The sequence below is a fragment of the Pipistrellus kuhlii genome, unplaced genomic scaffold (assembly GCF_014108245.1).
Source record: "Pipistrellus kuhlii isolate mPipKuh1 unplaced genomic scaffold, mPipKuh1.p scaffold_m20_p_2, whole genome shotgun sequence".
Taxonomy (NCBI): Eukaryota; Metazoa; Chordata; class Mammalia; order Chiroptera; family Vespertilionidae; genus Pipistrellus; species Pipistrellus kuhlii.
Window position 1 is genome coordinate 80145057 of NW_023425515.1, and position 21528 is coordinate 80166584.

The 21528-nt window shown below is 34.7% G+C and overlaps 1 protein-coding gene across 3 annotated transcripts in view; it reads right to left on the reverse strand.

Moving 5' to 3' along the window:
- CADM2 (cell adhesion molecule 2) overlaps positions 1 to 21528 on the reverse strand; it is a 1125034-nt gene that overhangs the window by 332467 nt on the left and 771039 nt on the right. For 2 of the 3 annotated variants that reach the window (XM_036445003.2, XM_045584061.1), the window contains exon 2: positions 4781 to 4807. The exons of the other annotated variant lie outside the window; for it this stretch is intronic. In XM_036445003.2, the coding sequence (XP_036300896.1) occupies positions 4781 to 4807 (27 nt within the window). The remainder of the gene's footprint in view (positions 1 to 4780; positions 4808 to 21528) is intronic. 3 annotated transcript variants of the gene reach the window in all.

The following is a 21528-nucleotide window of genomic DNA, read 5'->3' on the forward strand; positions in this document are numbered from 1 at the left end:
GACATAATCAGGATAATTGTATCCCCATCAAAGAAGGACAATTTGATAATTAATTGGTTATGGGGGGCATTAAGGCAAAGAAGTTAAAGATTCTCTATTATTTTAAACTACAGAGTTAGGAAAATATTTGTTCATGAGAAAACACAACAAATCCTTAGGTCTCAGATTTACAAAAAAAAATGAGTTTCAGTTTTTAATATTCAGGTGAAAATGTTTAGGAGGGTGAATGAAAATAGCAAATAAAAGCTTAGTGGTAGGAACAAGTCAAGAAAAGTATTAACTGAAATCAACTAAGAAACATTCAGACAAAGAAGGCAGTTATAGTAGCTGTTTACCTTTTGATTGCAAGAAAGATAAACCCATCTAGAAAGCTTAATTAAAAGGCCTTCCTCAAGGATAAAAGACCTTCAAAATGTAGCAACATGAGGTCATTCTCTTGCCCTCTCTTTGTACATTCAACTTTCTTTTCTTGATTTAATTAATGTTATTATTCAGTCTACATACAAAAAACATGGCCACGGTTTAACAAAATTGATCCTCTCTCTCTCTTTTTTCTTGTCAGTTTCAGTTTCCTCTCACTCTCCTTTCTCCCTTCCCAGTTTTAAGTTTTCAGCAGAGGAATTTTATTAGATCCTTTGTCTTTCTCTTAATAGTCAACAATGATATGAGAAGTTGGTTGTGGATACATAATCATCTAGAAAAAGGCTGCTTTCTTTATTTTGTAGAAGTTAAAGTTCATCTCTTAAAAGGGATGTGGAACACTGAAGCAGCACTGCAATAAGTATTCTTTTCAGGGATCAAAAAGTCTAATCTGAATGAAATATATATTCCAGAACAAGATATAAAAACAGAAAGAAGAGTAAATAAATAAGAAAACAAACAAATACATAAATAAATTTTGCATGGAGATACTGAAATCAAGGGCAAAATAAAGTCAAAATAAAAAATGTGTATTCAGCAAAATAAAATGAGTAATATGAAGATTGGGAAACTACCATTGGAGAAATCAACTGAGGGACTTGTATGCATGGATATAACATAGCCAATGGACAGAAGACATTTTGGTGGGGGGGATGTAAGGTCATGTGCCAGGGGTAGGGGAGGCCAGAGTAAGGTCAATGGGGGGAAAAAGGAGACTTATATGCTACTATTTGTAATACTTTAAACAATAAAATAAAATTTAAAAAATAATAATTGGTAGCCTTCAGAATGAAAGTTTCAAAGTGCATAAAAGAACTAGCTTTTAAATGATTTAATGAAATTCAGACCTATTTATAATTTTGTCCTCAGACATTGTTATAATAACCAATATAAAAAAATAAGGAGAGAATTAGGGCAATTTCCTACTCCATTATAAATGAATGTTGACTCCTAGTATATACTCTCTTTTAATGTAAACACCCATAAATTATTTTAAGAGTTTGTTTAAAAAATTATTGGAAAGTTAATGTCAAAATATCATTAGTCTTTATGTTCTGGAATGTAATTCTTACAAATATATATATATATATATATATATATATATATATATATATATCAGGACACATGCCTCTCTCCTATATTTCAGAGGCTCCCTACATTTGGATGATTTCATGGAAGAAATGAATGAGATATGAGCCTCTTCAAAACTCCCCTTGTTTCCCTGGAATGTGCTTTGTTTGGACCAGAAAATGAACTATTTCTAAGCAACTATGTGCTTTATATTATCTTGGGTTTTATTTTCCTCTTACCCACTTTTTTTTATTTTTCATGTTAAGGAATGTCATTTTCCTTAACATGGAAATTGGTCAATAAAAGCATTGAGTATTTATATTATTATCTCTATATAATATACATATTTCAATTGATAGATATAAAATTTCAATTTCTATTTGAGGTACAGTTAATTTTAGAAATTGTCATTTCTGGTCTCTATAAGACCTTATAGATGCAAAAACATAGGTAAACTATGTCCCAAAGCTTCCTGCAGGCTTGTACACAATTGGAGAAAGAGATTTATATAAAATAAATAGCTGTAGAACAATAGGAATGGTGATGTGAAGTGCACCAAATTGTGGGCAGAAACATATGTGCATTGCAAAATCCTAGCCAGCTTGATTTCTGACATGACTTAACAGACACCTGTAATATAATTTATGCCTATAAACCCTCATTGGTAAATTGTTTTTCTGTACTTAATACTTTGTAACATATATTATAATTTGAATTATTTCCATTGTTTTTAAGAATTATTAGGTGATCATACATTTGATTATTACAAGAGGTTTCATGTAGTCAATACAGTAATGGCTCACAATCACTCAATTGCTTATTGAATCAACACATTTATTTTCTTCCTCTTCCATAATTACACAGGTCTTTCCTCAAAACCTGTATTCATTATACTCATTTATCTCTCTATATATACATTTACTTATGCTTTTGTTATTTTTTCTATGTACTAATCTTTTCTACATCTTACCCAACCATCAATAATCAGTTCAAGCCTCATCTACCACATAAAGCATTCTCTGAGAACTCCAGCCTAAATAATTATTCTAACACATTTACAGAAACTGTGGTAGGCAATTAGACAGACGTGAGCACAGCAGGAATGATAGGGCAGGTATAGAAGGTCCTGTGTGCCAACAGGCAAATTGGAAAAGCAAGGACCTTAATTCCAGGGTAACCTCTTCTTACCTAGTACACCCTGGTCATCATTTAGACCCCCTGACCATTCATATCACTAGCCATGCAGCTTGGATCCTCCCTTGACCTGTCTTCTCCTAACATGTCCATAGCTGTGAGGTCGACTTCATTGGAGGAGAAACAAGGAACCAAGAGAGGCCTCCTGTGACTCCCATGAGGGCCCTTGCAAGACCACTGCTTTAAACATTAACCCCCAGGGATAACATCTAACCCTCAGTTGTGTTTCAGCTCCAGGCCCAGAAAGACAACAAAACCAGACAAGTGATGCCACAGATAACCTCAAGACCAGTTGCACTGACTACTGACTCCTTGCCATGGTGCTAACCATGACTCTGAAATGACACACCTGGAAAGCTGATGGATATTCTATTGGGATCCTTTCCTAGGACCTCCCCTACAATACCCACCCTTAAAAGCCCTTACTCAAGAGGACCCAGTGTGCTCCTCCTCTGGAGCATACCAGTGCCTTTCCACTCCTCCACTTCCACCTAAGCAAGTTGCCCTGACCTTTCTCTCTCTGAAGTTCTGAGGGTCCTTTCCTTTGCCTCCATAATGTAATTTGATTCCTGGCCCCGTTTCTTCTACTGATCACTTCTTCTGTCTCAGCGGTTTTCTAAATAAACTTTCTCTTATTGGTTGAGTCTTGACTCTGAATTCTTTCCTAGCTAGAACTCAGTCACCAAGGTTGCTGAACTGAGATCCTGTCAGACTCCACAGGTCTAACACCTGGTGCCATTCTCTCCACCAGCAAAAACACATAGTAGGCTAGATATAGAGGATACAACAAATGTAGATAGATTTGCCATCTTGTCTTTCATATCATATCGTTAATATTTTATAAAACAAATATGTTGCTAGGAAAATAGTACTTGCACACTAAATGGTTAGCCTTATAAATAGGGAGCAGTTAACATTTCAAAGATGACTCTGTTATAGTGTTGAAACTAGCTATAAAACTAAAACCTGTGGGAGGGCAGGGCTTGAAGGAGAAGGATAATAGAGAAGATTGGCCTTGGGATAAATTTGAATATGAGAAGTAGAGAAAGAGACAAAATCACCAGTTTGTTTCTTCTGAGCACACACAGGGATATAATAGATACCACAACATAAGTGATGAAAAGTCAGAAAAATCTCCGCAAAGAAGAGGCAGTTTTGTGAGAAGCAGAATGAAACCAGCATTGTTTAAAACGCAAGTAGCAACAGGAAGAATACTAGTCATTTCACATGTTTACCTAATTCAACTTTTACAACAATCTTTTGAAGTATTAATTGTTTATTCACACTCTGTGGATAAGAAAATTGAAGATAATAGATATATGACCAATAAGATAATTGCAGTTTTGTTGCATAATAATACATGAAAGATGAAAAATATGTATTTGCTTTATAAGAAGGAGAAATTTAAATATATATATATATATATATATATATATATATACACACACATTGTTGTAGAGAGTATGAAATTAAAACATAAACTTAAACCTATGACACAGTATTATACATATATCAGAATTCTTTCAAATCCATAAAGGCAGGCCCATTAAACCAAAAGTATTTTTCTTTCATGAAAACATTCTGGCATTAGACAAGTTCATCCTTCCTTGTGAAAATATATATTTTAGAATTCTAGCAAATGCAAACTTAATGCGACTAGGAAATCATAAATAGCAACCCACAATTTATAATATTATTTTTAAAGGTAACATTTTCTCTTCAGATAATTCTATGAAGGGTGTATTCAATTTTGAGATTTTCCATCAGCCTATTTTATGCCATATTTTTCCAATTTTCAATTTTTCCAAAGAAACAAAGGTTAAAAGACAAAATATTAGTGCACAAAAGCAATGCTTAAAGTGAAAAATAAAACAAAAAAATCTCACAAATCATCATGCAAACACAGACATATATCAGAAGCTGAATAATTGAAATTATATATATATATAATTTATATTTTTAAAAATTCATTATGAATATTTATATACTGAACTAATATTATCACCAACATAACTGGCTCATCATTTAAGAGGACTTAGAGGAGTGAGCAGAAAAATGAATCATGATGAATCATGCAAAACAGACAGGAGCTCACCTTTAACTTTATTTTTTGAAGCAGCAGCTGGTTCCAAGAAAAGATTGCACAAGAAGAAGAGAACAAACAGAGATTAGATATTAAACAGAGTCTCTAATAAGAAAAAGAGGTATGTTAGTACTTTTAGCTAAAGTCTAAATAGATGCATTTATTATTACATGATCAACATACTTTTGATGAATAGGGCATTAGACAAGGAAAATGACAATTGCTTATATTTTGTTAGTATGTGATCTAACTTCTTGAATAAGAAAGAAAAAAATAGATAGGAGCCACACAGCTGAAATTCCAAGCAACACAGGCACCTAATTCCATTGAGGATTGTAAATCTTTCTCTATTTCCTTTTTATAATAACTCAAAGCTTAAGTTACAATTGAATTAAAGAAATACTCATATATAATTCAAATATATTTCAGATTATTTGAGTATTAAAATATAGCTCACAAAGTTTGGAGAAATCACAAGGACAAGCCACTTGTATTTATTGCATGCTTACTACTCAGTGCCGGAGACTGAGGTTGACACTTCCCATACTTATTCCTCTAAAGACCAGCAACAAGCTCAAGATGGGAGTTTTGTGACCTTTGCCTCAGAAACATAGAAACTGGGACATAGACACGTCAAATTACTTGCTGACTGTGACATAGTTGGAAAAAAGCAAATGTGAGATTTTAGAATAGGTGTATGTGACTCTAAAACCCCTTATGCTATTGGGATTTAAGGCACTGAGTCATCGACTGAATTGCAAACATCAGGTCAACAATCCCAAAGCAGCATCTCTGGCTATTTTATTTTTGGTTGAGCACATAGCCATGAAATTAGAAAACTCTGTTACTTTAAAGGGCATTATTACCATTAAAAAGTACTATTTTAAGCTTGTTTATGTCTAGTGGTAAACAATATTTGGGGTTAGAAGGAAACTTAATGAGGAAGTTAAAACAGACCTAAAGGAGAGTTCTTTACTCAAAGGGAGATTTCTAGACAAAATGCATAACTAGAGACCTCTAAATGTTTTGAAGTGATATATTCTATTTTCATTTAAATACTATTTAAAAATGAAGATAGTCTTTTTCATTCTCTAAATGATGTTAAAGATGAATTGGTAACCCATCCCTTAATTGGACAATAAGCAGTCTCTACTTGGGCATACTGACCTTCAATGATGTTTAATTTAGATTTTAGATCAAGTACTTATGAAACATATATAGAAAATGTTAGTCTATCGTTCATTCTTTCAAGTTATTTAAAGCTAAATAAAATTTTCTAGCATTTCTAGATATGTCATACTACTCACAGATAATTTAATTTTTGTTTACAATTATGATCTTACTGTTAACATTTATCTTTCACAAACTTATACAAGAATGTGCATTAAGTTTTTAATATATTTTTCAGATAAAAATATATTAATTAAGACAAAAATATTTCAAAAGAACCTCAACCTTGCTAAAGCCCATTCAATCTCTGATTATCCCACAGCTTTAAAATGAGAATATATTTGGCTTGAGAGGGAGAATGTTCACAATATTGTTATGAAGATAAAAAATTCAAACTAAAAAACAATGATCTAAACCTAAACTACCAATAAATCAAATACGCCGTATTTTCCAGCATATAAGATGACCCCCTAATTTTACAGGTAAAACAAAAATAGGTTTAGGCCTATATTCGCTGTGTAAGACTAGCCCCCACTTCAAAGAAAAGACTTAATTTGCCATCAAGATCTGCAGATAATTTTTTTGCAATTTTGGTCTTTTGCCCCCGATTTTCGGTAGACTTTTTTTCATTTCAAAAGTCGTTTTATACGCCGGAAAATATGGTGTGTGTGTGTGTGTGTGTGTGTGTGTGTGTGTGTGTTGATTTTAGAGAGAAGGAAGAGGGGAGAAAGAGATAGAAACATCAATGATGAGAGAGAATCATTGAGCCATTGGTCTGCTGCCTCCTGCACGCCCCGCACTGGGGATCAAGCCTGCAGCCTGCAACCCGGGCATGTGCCCTTGACTGGTCCTGGGACCCTTCAGTCCTCAGACCCTTCAATCCACCAAGCCAAACCAGCTAGGGCTAAGCTACCAGTTTTATTGTGATATTGTTACTATGATTAAAGTCCCTAAAATGATTAATATTAAAACAAAATTTAAGTTATTTTTACCAAGAAATTTACTCCTATTTAATGGTTATTTTTCTTCATTGTTTATTTTTATTATAAAATTGATGCATCTAAAAAATTAGAGGTGATATAGGTAAAAAAAACAATATTTTATATTTCTCTAGTGTTAGCTATTGAAATAATCAATGTTAACCATTTACTAATGTTAGAAAAATTAATTTTGGAATTATTATAAAAACTAGTAACATACATATTTTGTGTATATCCCCCCCCCAAAAAAAAATAGGATAATGCTATACACATTACTTTGCAGTCTGCTTTTCCCATTTTCCAGGTTAATACACAAAGTTCTAACTCACCAATTTTACTAGTTGTATATAGCACATATGAAGTATAGGACTATTTTTCTATTGATAAACCATCAGGCTGCTTGTTTTATATATATATATATATATATATATATATATATATATATATATATATATATCTTGCTGCTACTAACAATACTACAATATACACCCTGTGCCATATAACTCACATGCTTTAGTGGTATTTTGTGGTTTTTTGTTTCTGTAGAATAAATTTCCAGATTGTTTTCATATTTCTAGTCAAAGAATCACTGACAAAGATAAATACTTTAAATATTGCAGATGGTAGGCTTGGGAATGTTTCTAAAGGAAATGTGCAAGTATATTGAATGCTATAACGTAAAAGAAAAACAGAAAACTAGAGAAAAAAAAGAGAGATAAACAAAAGTACAGAATCTAGTGTTCCAAATAATTGCTACACTGTAATGTACTTGATATTGTAAACCACAAACTGTTTCATTTAACATTTCTTAATATTGGCTTTTCAATTAAAAATTCAGTTATTAATTCTTTCCAGAATTATAGTATATTTCAGAAGTCTAACCATCAGGAATTATTTTTAACTTTGTATTGTATTTAAAGCTACTCAAAGCTAAAATAAATCTTTAGATTAGGTAAAAAGTATTATTTGCCTCCATTTCAAAGAAAATATTTCAATGCATCAGTATACCGACTTGGTCAGATGAAAGCACATTTTTCTTAAGTTTCAAATTCATTATTTTAAAATTTTAGCCTGAATTCAAAAAACATTGCCAAAAGCCTTTATAAATTATTAGACAAATATTCATATTTAATATGTATCAGATACAACCAATTTTTAACTTAAAAACATTGTCTTACTAAAAACTAATGAGATAAATATAGGGAAGGCTTGTCTTTCTTTACATTTCTCAGTGAAATGGAGGTGAATTATTGAAAATTCTTCAAGGTTACATGGAGGCAGACAATCTTATTCTTAGATTATTGGTTAGATACAAAAATAAAATAGGAAAGAAAACAAAGCTCTATGCCTAATCAGTGTCTGTTCAGGCAGCTAATACTCAACTAGGCTGGTTAATATAATTGGAAAGAGGCCAGGCTACCAGGCTTGTTAGCCCAATTATAATTCTCTGCATATTCAATAAAAGAAGCCAAGATGACAGCAATATTGTCATAAATGTCATGTTCAATACTTGTATGATTTTCCATTGTCAGCATAGTCCAATTATAAGTCAATTGCAAAGTGCACATTGCACACCACACAAAAGTGACTGAAATTTATCTTTAAAATACAATTTCAACAGTTTATAGTTAAAATGAAAAAAAAAAAGGAGTAAAAATACTTTGACCAAAGAAAAGTTTTAGGTTTGTTGTCAACATTTCTTTACCTTTATGATAAAAGCAGCAAGCTGTAACATTATAGGTGTTCACACTATTTTCTCAGAGTTGATTTTCTCACACTATTTTCTCATAACATTAAATCTGTAACTGATAATTATAATATTAATAATGTAAAATTTTGCACATGTAATTTTTGAAGCAGAATCATGTGAATCCTAATAAAATTACCATAGTTATTTACAGATGAATTCTGGATAGTTAGTGAATATTAGGAATCAGATTAGTGAGGTTTATCTCTAAAATCTACAATACAAATTATCAAAAAGTATAAATACAATTATGCTCCCAATTTAGTTAATTAGTTTTGTTGAACCAGTCAGTTGCCTGTCTAATTTGAGAGGTGTCACTAATAAATTCTGAAGAATTGGTGAATCTAAAACAATGTTCTCAAGGTACAGAGCATAAGGACATTCTCAAGGGAGTTTAGATTAATTTTAAAACCTACCTCAAAAATGAAATGACCTACTCATATTTTCCCTTTTCCTTTAACTCCTACTTCCTGTTTTAAGATTTCCTGTCATAACAAAATGGGGTTTATTTATTAATATTTTAATGTATGAATGATGTAGAATATATTGTATTTGTGGTTGCCTTTAGAAATGTTTGCCGTAAAGTTATTTAGTAGTTAAACATTTAGTATATAGATAGCAAAAACATGGCTGGTATTCAGACAAGCAGAACTAATGCTAAAGCACAATTGATCTTTTCATTTTAAGATTATATAAAATCTGCCTAAATACCTTAATACTTTAGTCTAGTATTTTTATTCCTCCTCCCATAGCAGATTTATGGTTAACGGATTATGGTTCCGTAGTAGGGAAGTAATATATGGTCTTAGAAAGTTCTTAGAAGTTCCAAGGAGAGACGTTCCTGACATATATTACTTTATAACCAGCTATATTAGACGTTTTCCTTGTCCCAAATTTACATGCAATGAAAAACAACAAAACAAACTAAAACCCATTCTCATTGTTATTTACTGTAAAATATAATTTTTAAATATGAAAAGTTATTCTTATATGCATATGTGCAAATTATTTAAAAGAGTATACATTGCCTTTACTTCTTAGGATAAGTGATTTTTTTTTCTAGATTACAAAGCTATCTAGTAAAAAACTTACAATGAAAACATCATGGTTGACAAACACATATTTTTAAATCCACTATATTAAAATGCAATTGTTAGATAACACTATTAATCAAACCAGCTGAGTTTGATTCATTTATACAAAGAAGGAAATCACACTGATTTGAAAAGGAAAAGTACTATTGCACTTAATTGATCATATACCTCATTATTATAGTCCTTTAAAATCAGGATATTAAAATAAATGCATTTTAGATAACCACCTACATTTCACCGTTTTCTGTAACTAGCACAAAGTCAAACACATCCGTTCAATAATCACTTGAGAATTATTTAAAATAACAACTTTCTAGCCACCCACTAGCCATCTAAACATTATAACTTTCATAAAAGTCTAATTGAAATTTAAATAATTGAAAAAGTTTGACTTCAATATCTATTGTTTGTTTTTTCTTTCTTATTAAATATACAAATTTCACTAGAAAAAAATGTGTAAAAATAATGTTTGAGAAAAAAAATCTCAAAAAGTATACCCTTCAGGGAAAAGCCATGGTGGCAGGGTCAAGGAGAGGCAATTGGGAGAGAGCAGACTGGACACCCCTAACGGTCCTCTCCCCCAGCCTAGTTGCCCCCAACTGTCCTCCCCTGCAGGCTTGGTCTCACACAACTGCCTTCCCCTGCAGGCCTTGTCCCCCGCTACTGCCCTCCCCTATAGGCCTTGTCCCTCTCAACTGCCCTCCCCTGCAGGCCTTGTCCCTCCCAACTGCCCTCCCCTGCAGGTCTGGTCTCTCCAAACTGCCCTCCCATTTAGGTCTGTTCAGGTCTAGTCCCTCCAAACTGCCTTTTCCTGTTCTCCTTGCAGACCTAGGTCACCCCTAACTGCCCTCCCCTGCTGGCTCAGTAACCTCCAATTGACCTCCCCTAAATGCCTGGGTCCCCCTCAACTGCCCTTTCCTGCTAGCCCAGTCACCCCCAACTTGCCTCCTCTTCCAGCCTGATCACCATTAACTGCCCTCCCCTGCAGACTTGATCACCTCCAACTGCCCTCCCTTATAGGCCTGGTCCTTCCCAACTGCCCTCCCCTTCTGGACATCTTGTGTCCACATGAGGGTGGCTATCTTGTGTGTTGGCATGATGGTCAATTTTCATATTACCTCTTTATTATATAGGATTATTCCCCAGATCCTCAGTGGCTAATTTATATAGATAAATATAATTTACATACTAAAATTATTGTTAGTTATAGGGACACTATTAGATTTAAGAAGTGTTACATAGATACTTAGAAAACAAACTTCCAATATCCTTGAGATTAGTTACATTTCTTACTTTCTACAATAGATGTTACAATATAATATACTTGCAGTTTTTTTTTCTATTGAGCTACTATTTTAATTAGAAATGTCTACTCAGTAATTTATTTTAAAATGTATTTTATTTTAATAATTAAAACATACACAAAGTAATGGTACTATTATGCCCATAAGTAGTAATGGTAGAATAACAAAGCACATATATATATATATATATATATATATATATATATATATATATATATATATATAATACCTCTTTGAATATTTTTTGTCCACCAAAGTTCTTCAGTGATTGTATAGAATCAATAATGGTATGACATTTATCAGTAAAAATTCATATTCTAAGATAGAAGATAGTAGGAGAAAAATAATCTGACATTCTATGTATGTGTATATATATTTGTATATGTGTATGCATACAGAAAATAACATTATGTAATAAGTAGGCACCTGTTGCAGGAATATTCCTGCAAGACTTCCAGTGGGCTTCCCTTCCGCCGCCCCCACCTCTCCTGCCCCACCAGTCTGCAGCCACCATCTCCGCAGCTGCATGCCTCACCCTGCCCACCTGGCCGCTTCACCCACTGCCCCGCTGCCTCCCACCACAGCCGGCTTCCTATGCACACCTCTGCTGCCCTGCCCCGCCCTGCATGCGCTGCAATGCTTTCCCTCTAGCAGCCACAGCGCCTTGCTTTCCATCCCAGTGGGGACCCCCACCCTGATTGGGGGCAGGCCAGCCAGTCCCCACCGATGCACCAGGCCTCTCTCTATCCTTTATAATAAAAGGGTAAGATGAAAATTGAACCTAACAGCAGAATGACCACAATGACCACTGAACCAGTCACTATGAGGTGAACTGACCACCTTGGTCCCTTTCTCTGTCCAGCTGACTCAGATTGCCTGGTGGCCACCCAGTGTGGGGGAGGACTGGCAAACAGGCAACAACAACTGACCTATTGGTTCCTTCCCTCGGCCTTTAGGCATTGATCACCTGATGGCAAACAGGGAACCAAGGGTGGGTGACGGAGGTGGGGCTGGCTGCAGGCAGCCTAGGGACCATAACCACGCCTGAATTTTGTGTACCAGGCCTCTAGTATAATATAATTAAGGCTTTCTGACACAGATGCAATTTTGCTAGTGAACGAAAAGGAAGTCACATTACTGATTCAATGCTAAATAGGTGGGTAAAGTACTGGAAAGTGTTGGGCTGTTGGTATTTGGTTCCAGTAAGTCTTAAGGAGAACCTCAGTGGCATCTTTTTGCCCTATGTTGCTCTGCTGTTACCTTCTATTTAAAAGTTTTATTTTATTTTGATATAGTCAGTGATTTTTCATAATTTTCTTTTTTTTTTCCTTTTAAAAAAATATGTTTTATTGATTTTTTACAGAGAGGAAGGGAGAAAGATAGAGAGCTAGAAATGTCGATGAGAGAGAAACATTGACCAGCTGCCTCTTGCACACCCCCTACCGGGATGTGCCCGCAACCAATGTACATGCCCTTGACTGGAATCAAATCTGAGACCTTTCAGTCTGCAGACTGATGCTCTACCACTGAGCCAAACCAGCTTCGGCCATAATTTTATTTTTCAAAACAAAATTTTATCAGGTGCTATGTAATTCTCTGGGTCAGTGGTCAGCAAACTGTGGCTCTCGAGCCACATGTGACTCTTTGGCCACTTGAGTATGGCTTAGTGTTAGAACAACTTCTTCAAAATAGACTTGCCCAGGACGAAAATCAACTTCTGTGAATGGGCCACGAAGTTTCAATCGCACTGTATGTGTGCACTGGCACATGATATTTTGTGGAAGAGCCAAGCTCAAGGGGCCAAAGAGTCACATGTGGTTCGAGAGCCATGGTTTGCCAACCACTGTTCTGGGTCAACAGATATCACTATTCTATCTTGATTGATAGAATAACATGAGTTATAGGGTATAGATTGTGGTTCAAGAAAATGATTAACATTTTATTTAAGGGCTTTTAATAAATGTTGAACAATTGAGGATCTACTATGACTATATCTCAATTTGAAATCCTCAAAACCAAGAGCAATATAGGGACATTTTTCAGAACTGGATTTCAATAAACATTAAAAATAACTCAGGATAATTATTATACAGTATTTATGTTAGGTCTAGACTCTAGGCAGTTTGGGGTTATAGCTAAAACATTAGCATTGCAATCAACTTTTTCACTGTAGAAAAGGACAACATATTTTGGCCAACATAAGTTTGTTAAAAAAAATTATGGATATGAATTTTCCCAGTATCTCAGATGGCTACAGAGAGCAGGTGGGAGACTATTTCATACTGTGCAACAGGTAAGCTAACTGCCAGTTTGGCTTGTAAGATAATGCTCCACTTGTAAGTATTATGTATACTTTACAAATCAAACACTACTTGTAATAAGGTTTTTAACATATACTTGTAAGATAATCATACTGATACTAAAGAATTCATATTTTAATAAGATATCTTATGCTAGAGATCACATTACTATTTTTACTGTTGTTGTTTTTTCTTCTAAAACTAGTACATTCAATTTGAAGTTGAATGTCTATGACAGACACAGTCACAATGAGAAAAATCATAATTTTAATTCTACATTTTATGTGATCACTTGAATGAAAGATAGATTCAAACATACCAACCTGGTTTAGAATATACATTTGAACATATGAGAAACCTACAACAACTTCACTAAATCATATAGAAAACAAATTCTTAAAATAAGGAAACATTCTTGACAGATGTTTTACCTAAAATTTTGTAAATCTAACTGTTAAAAAAGTAACTTAATGCGCCGAAACCGGTTTGGCTCAGTGGATAGAGCATCAATCTGTGGACTGAGGGGTCCCAGATTTGATTCCGGTCAGGGGCATGTACATTGGTTGAGGGCACATCCCCGGTTGGGGTTGTGCAGGAGGCAGCTGGTCGATGTATCTCTCTCATTGATGTTTCTAGCTCTCTATCCCTCTCCCTTTCTCTCTGTAAAAAATCAATAAAATAACAAAATTTATTTAAAAAAAAGTACCTTAATGCATTTTAAAACATTTCCATGTGCTATTAGATAGAGTTCACAAAGAAATATTGAGATCAGATACTGTTAATTCTAAATTGTATGTGTAGAAGTTGAGGACTGAAGGACAATATAAGATTTCTCAATAGTACCCAGCTACTCAGAAAAGGAATCAAAAGTTCCAAATCTTCCAACTCCCAGCACAGGGACTTTTTTCTCTCACATCATGCTGTCTGAATTTCAGTATACATATTCTGGTTCCTTTTATCGATGTAAAAATATTCCAAATAACAGCAAAAGAAAACACTTGTTTCATTATGATGCTACTAGAGGCACAGTGAATGAATTTGTGCATGAGTAGGGTCCCCAGGGGGTGGGGGTAGGGGGTCAGGATGCAATTGGCCCTCCAGGCAGGCAGTGGGATGCCCTTGCCAGCCTGGGATCCTGATCCCTATCCCTCTCTGACATGCCTGCCAGTTGTTGGGAGCCACTTGGTAAATGCTTTTATATTCTTTCTTCCTTGCGGGGCTTCTAGGGAGGGGAAGAAGCCACAATGCCTGACTTCCAGGAGGCTGGTGTCATTGTCAGGATTATGCTGGAGGCACTGATCTGTCAGTGCCTGGCCTATTCTCCAGGGATTGGACCTGTAGGATTACTAAGGGAATGAGTGGATGCTACCAGGTTAGTTGGCCTCCTGGATGGGTCACACAGCTGAGCAGTGCTACCACTTTGGGAGCACACTGACCACCAGGTGACAGCTCATGCCATGAGCATCTGTCTTCAGTAGTCAGTGCACATCATAGTGACTGGTTAAGCAATTGTTCCAGTTGTTCGGTCCAAAAGATCACTTGGGCTTTTATATATATACTAGAGGCCCAGTGCATGAAATTTATACATGGGGGTGTGTGTCCCTCAGCCCAGGCTGCACCCTCTCCAATCTGGGACATCTCTCTCACAATCTAGGACTGCTGTCTCCCACCTGCTCGCCTGCCTGCCTTCCTGATTGCCCCTAATCGCTTCTGCCTGCCAGCCTGATCACCCCCTAACCACTCCCCTGCCAGCCTGATTGATGCCTAACTGATCCCCTGCCAGCCTATTTGCTCCTAACTGCCCTCCACTGAAGACCCAGTCAACACCAACTTCCCTACTCTGCCAGCCTGGTCACCCCTAACTGCCCTCCCCTGCAGGCTTAATTGCCCTCAACTGCCCTCCCTTGCAGGCCTGGTCCCTCCCAACTACCCTTCCTTGCTGGCCATCTTGTGGTGGCCATCTTGTGTCCACATGGTGCAGCCATCTTGTGTGTTCCAGTGATGGTCAATTTGCATATTACTCTTCTATTAGGTAGAATATTTCATAATTTTACAAACCATTTTATATGTATTAATACATATTAATAAATATATTGGGAGGTCCAAACAGTTCAAAGAAAAAATATATTTTAGAGAGAAAATAAAATAAAAACCATTTTCTGGATTTTTTTATATAGTCATATTGCAAGTAAATTTACTCAGGTTGTTTGCATTTGAATTTACTGTTAAGCCTAAAATCCCACTTGGAATGATTTCAGAGGATCTCAGAGTTAGAAGTTTCCATTAAGGTTTATCTGGTCTAACCTCCTTCCCAGAGTTGATTGTCAAATATTGCACACTCTAAATTGAGAGGAAAAGATAGCTATTCAGCAGCATAAAATGTAACTGGTCATTAAATGTAAAACTCTAAAAGCATTACTTAAAAATTCAAATGAGGAAATTACAACTATGCATTTCAACTCACTCTCTCAAAACGTGGTATGAACTTGAGTCACTTTCCTGTTAGTTAAAGAGAATGTTTTTCCTAAAGTGCAGCCAATATTAAACTTTTCTTAATGTTTCAAATATGGAAATACTTTTGAAGTAATAGTTTATTATATAAACTGTAAACAACATAAGATATAGCTATTTTCCAAGTCCAGATAAAAAAAAAAAAAAAACTATAAATTTTTTGGACTTTCAGGGATGATGTTACTCTGAAACAAGAAATATGATCAGTACAAGATCAGAAAAGGAAACAAATATATAAACAACTAATTCAGAAAAAAAAAATGTGTAAAACTAGTCTATGCCATGAGCAATGGGACTAAGTTTTAGAAAAATCAATTCTCCAGAAAAAAAAAAGTGCTTTGGAAATCTAGAACAAAAGAGGAGAGAGGTCTTTCTAGGCAATTGCATCAGTGCAAAGTCCTGGAAAAGAGGAGGATGATCGTGTGTGTGTGTGTGGGGGGGGGGGGGGGGGGGGGGGGGGGAGGACAGCTTTTAGCTTGCTCTAGCTTGCTCTGGTATGAAGTTGGACTAGAAAATGAATGTTCTTTGATATGTTCTATGTATGTTTTTACACAATGTATGTGAAATGTTTTATATTATGTTCATTTCATTTTTCCTTCCAATAGACTCAATGATGGAAAGAGTAAGGAATGAATGAACATTGATTTCATTTCTAAAAAGAAATTAACTTGCTGGAGTACTCAGGTAACACACTTTACAGACTATGGAACACAGCATTTCAAGGAAGTGTTCCTATGCAGGCAAACACAGCATACTCTTAAGCTGGCAATACAACCATGACAACTCTTCCTTAAGACCTCCTAAACCTCCTCTTCAAAGAGATTTATGAATAATGTGAACTAAATAATTCATGGGATTGCAGATGCCAGTACAAATAGCCTCTTCTTTTTCAGGTTTCAATTTGTAGAACTGTGATCAAAAGCCTTCATCAGTCATGATAGTCACATTCGCCTTTCTCCAAACAAACCATATTTGCATGTGAATGTTTTTCATTGAACTGAGATATATAATATGTCAGCCAAAGCCCAACTAAAAGGTATTTTTATGCCATTTAAATTCAGTCAAATTAAAGGCTGAATGTAACCTAAAAGGTCTACTCTCAGAACTGTAATTTGACATGTCATAAATAAGAATCATTTTTGTTAGCATAGATTCAGCACATGTCAGAAAATCATACACAGGCATATGAACAAAGTGCTATCTCTTAGGGCAAAATAAACTGTAAGGAAACTTTACATGTAGAGCAACAGAACACACAAACAAAAAGTATAATATAGTGTCATTGGTTCAAAGTTGACAATTTTCACTGACATTTACAGAAAAGGGTAGATAACATTTTAACATGCTTGCATGCCAAGATAAATTGTCAAAAATGTTGTTTTGTTTAAAGTTTAAACAAAAATCATGTTTAGGAATAGGCAAATTTTAACAAAAATTTATAGGAACAGGTGAATTCAATATTCATTGTCAATTTAATTCTTGGTCTTCAATGGTAGAGCTAGAAACATTGGTGAAATCATAAACTAAAAAGCCAAAGTTGAGTTGAAAATTAACTGTTAGAAAATTGTTAAAAATATCCTCTTAAGGACCTCAGTGATGTGGGGCCCTAAATTTTTACTAAGAATTATGAACAGACAATATAACACAGTTTCTGGTTTTCATTGACTAAAAGAAAGTTATCACTAAATGAACACATATTGATTTTTACATAAAAATTGATAATTGCATTAGAGAAAAGGCTAAAATTCAAAGACTTAAAAAAAACTATAGTAAAACAGAAAATAAAGCAAATAAGACATAGACTCTTGGTAATTTAAACTGCCCCATTCAAAATTATTTATTTTTAACTCTCACACATGTAACCTGTCTATATTTTGGGCCAGTCTATCTATTCAATCTACTCTGCAAACACCAACTTCATTGTCATTTTTGTGTCCTCATTAACATGAAGAAAAACATTAAAGATTGGACTATCACATGAACTGTCTTCATGAATGCTGATAACATTAAATTTCTTTATATTTAGTACATTTTTCCTATGTACTAAAGATATTTGAGGTGATTATAGTACAGAACAGTGATTTTTAACTAGGGTTCCCAATAATTTTTAAACCGTGCAATAACTGACTATCTAGTCAGGGGCACTGATCTATTTCCTTTTTATTATCAGATCAAGAAAATAACAACAGCTAAACAAAAACGGCCATCCAGTGTAAATAAATCAAAATGATACCTTTTTTGTAAGAAAAATATATTTTGTTAGACAAAATATATTTTTTATTGTGGCACATAATTTTAGTGATTAGTTCATGTGTATCATGAAATAAAAATGTTAAAAGTCACTGGTATGAAATATATATAACACCTCAGGTACTATAAAGAAAAACTCAGGACATCAGATATCAATACTCAAATTCTATTCACATGTTTAGAATGAAGTATCCAAAATTCTAAAGGAAAAAAAAATAGTGAAGATTTTGTTCTACTACAGCAAGTGACAGAAAGTCCAAAGTATTAATAAAGTATGTTTCCAAGTCCTCTTTTTGTAAAATAGAAAAGCTTTTCGAAAATCCTTTTACATCTGATTATGGTGATTCTTATAATATGCTAGAGGCCTGATGCATAAAATTCATGCACTAGGGGTGGCGTCCCTCAGCCCAGCCTGCTCCCTCTCACAGTCTGGGAGCTCTCAGGGGATGTCCTACTGATAGCATCAGTAGGCTTCCCTCTGCAGGAGGCAATCTGGCTGATCAGGGGAAAGCACCACCCCATCACCCCTCTGCTGTTGCCACTAATGGCCACCGTAGCCCCCAGGGGTTTTCATAACACACACTCCAGTCCCTTCATCATAAAAAATGACAACTTTCTTTAGGTATTTTTCATAAGACTATTTTTTTTCCTTTAGAATTTTGGATACTTCATTCTAAACATGTGAATAGAATTTGAGTATTGATATCTGATGTCCTGAGTTTTTCTTTATAGTACCTGAGGTGTTATATATATTTCATACCAGTGACTGACTTCCTTCCTTCCTTCCTTCCTTCCTTCCTTCCTTCCTTCCTTCCTTCCTTCCTTCCTTTCTTCTTTCTTTCTTTGTTTCTTTTTTCCTCACCTGAGGATATTTTTCCATTGATTTTTAGAGAGTGTGGAAAAGAGAGGGAAAGACAGAGAAACATCAATATGAGAGGGACACTTTGATTGGTTGCCTCCTGCATAAGCCCTGACCTGGGTCTCAGCGAGGGATGAGCCTGCAGCCTAAAGTAAATCTACTAAATTAGATACAATCTGGCTAATGACTTATAGGACAATAAAACTATCACTTTTTGAAGTGGGTGTGTCTTCTTGGCAGAAATTAGTTACATTTTTAAAAGCCTAAAAAATCTTTTCATCTCACTTTGCTGATCATTATATGTAACTTTGCAGGAATGTAAAATGTCAAAATAATATGGAACTTAATTGTAAATAGTGTGTCAGAGTTATGTGTTTCATAGAAAAGAAAATGATCATTCTGTGTGCCCCAATTATACTGAAAGGACTTGCTTTCAATGTTTTACTCTGGACCTGCGCTGGGCTGCACCTGCCCCCAGGTTGCTTTGGCGGGCCATCCTGGCCTCCCAGGGCCAGTAATGGTCCCTGGAGGCTACAGGCTTGGTGCCTGTCCCTGGGACCAGGGCCTCTTGACACCCCCCCATCTTACATCGCTTGGTGCCTGCATATGCAAATGAACCCACCATATCTATTGGGTTAATTTGCATATTCACTCATGATTGTCTGAACAATGTCGCAGAGGTACAGTCAATTTGCATCTTTCTCTTTTATTAATGTAGATGTCATATGGGTGGGGAGTATTGGCAAGTAAGACAAAAATTTGGATTACTAATAATTTAACTCTTATTCAAGTACATGCTTGAGTTGAAAATATTAAAATATGCACAAAGAACATCTTATTTTCTTCAGGCAAATAATGCTGATAAATTGTTTTAAAATGCTAAACTAAGGAAGGTTGTATTATTAATTATTTTTCTAAAAATTGTAGAAAAGTATAGGGGGTTGGGTTTCTCTAATATATAACATTGAAATGTTTTTATACAACTGTATAATATTTAATACATCTGCACAATTTCAAAATGTACCTTTTGTTTTTTTGGTATGCAAAGTTTTCAGTATAGATATTATTCTTCAGGTAAAGGAAGGCAACTAAATAAAAAAAGATATATAAGCATATAATAAGGATAGTGGTTTTTATCTAATCACATAATAAGAATAGTGGAAATCTCCTAAATATATCAACCATATTTTTCACTGCCTATCCTATATAATAAAAGACTAATATGCAAATCAACCAAATGGCAGAAAAACTGGTTGATGTGCACTGACCTTCAGGAGTCAGACACTCAATGCAGGAGCTGCCCCCTGGTGGTCAGTACACTCCCACAGGGAGGGCACCACCCAGCCAGCAGGGAGTGAGTCTAAGACATAGTCAGACATCACCCAAGGGCTATCAGATTGCCAGAGGGTGTGGGCCAGGCTGAGAGACCCTCCCCCCCCCCCCCCCCCCCCCCCCCCCGCCAAATTCATGGATTTTGTGTATTAGGCCTCTAGTTTTACAATGAAACCATATAATGACATAGTCTTCCTAGGAAATTTTCATTTTGGTGAACCAAGAAAATATTGGTACTCTATAGAAGGAAATATATAAAATCTAAGAAACTTCATCAGATATATAAATTATAAATCATAATACAGAGAACTAAAAATTCCACATATTCTTTGTAATTTTATTATTTGTTTTTTTTCACTTTAGGGGTCTTCCTAGGAAATTTTCATTTTGGTGAACCAAGAAAATATTGGTACTCTATAGAAAGAAATATATAAAATCTAAGAAACTTCATCAGATATATAAATTATAAATCATAATACAGAGAACTAAAAATTCCACATATTCTTTGTAATTTTATTATTATTTTTTTTTCACTTTAGGGGTAGACATTTAGTAAAAAATTATAAATTAATTCAATACTAATATAAAGTATATAAAACAAACCTCTAAAGTGTATAGAATATAAAATATACCAAATACTTCTATAATTATGTATTCAAATATGTGCATAAATAATTATAGCTTTGTCATTCCATAAGTGAATATCCACTAGAATATATTGGATATAAAAATTACTTAAACTGCTTTTTCTTTGTTCTGATCTAACAAATAAAATATACATTTTAATAGGTTTCAAGTTTTCATCATAAAAATGAAATAGAAATAAGCAAGGATTTTTGTGATGACCTAGATTTTCTTTTCTCCCAGTACTTACTTGTGAATTACTCATTCAGATATTGAAAAATGTATACATTTTTCATATTTCAGTAATAAATGTCATCAATTCTAAAGTAGATTCATTCATATGTAAACAATCATCTTAAACAAGTCCACATAGGAAAAATATCTAATATGCTAAGGAAATCAGGACAATTCTGATACAAAGGTACCAACTTTACAGAAAGCAGCAAGGAATGGCTTGTGGCAGAAAAACACAATATATCAGTGAGAATGTGCGTGTCGGAGAGAGGCAGCCAAGGGATGGGGACATAGCAATGTATATTGTAAGCAGACACTGATGAGGGCAGATGTAGAAAAATGATTATCAACTTTA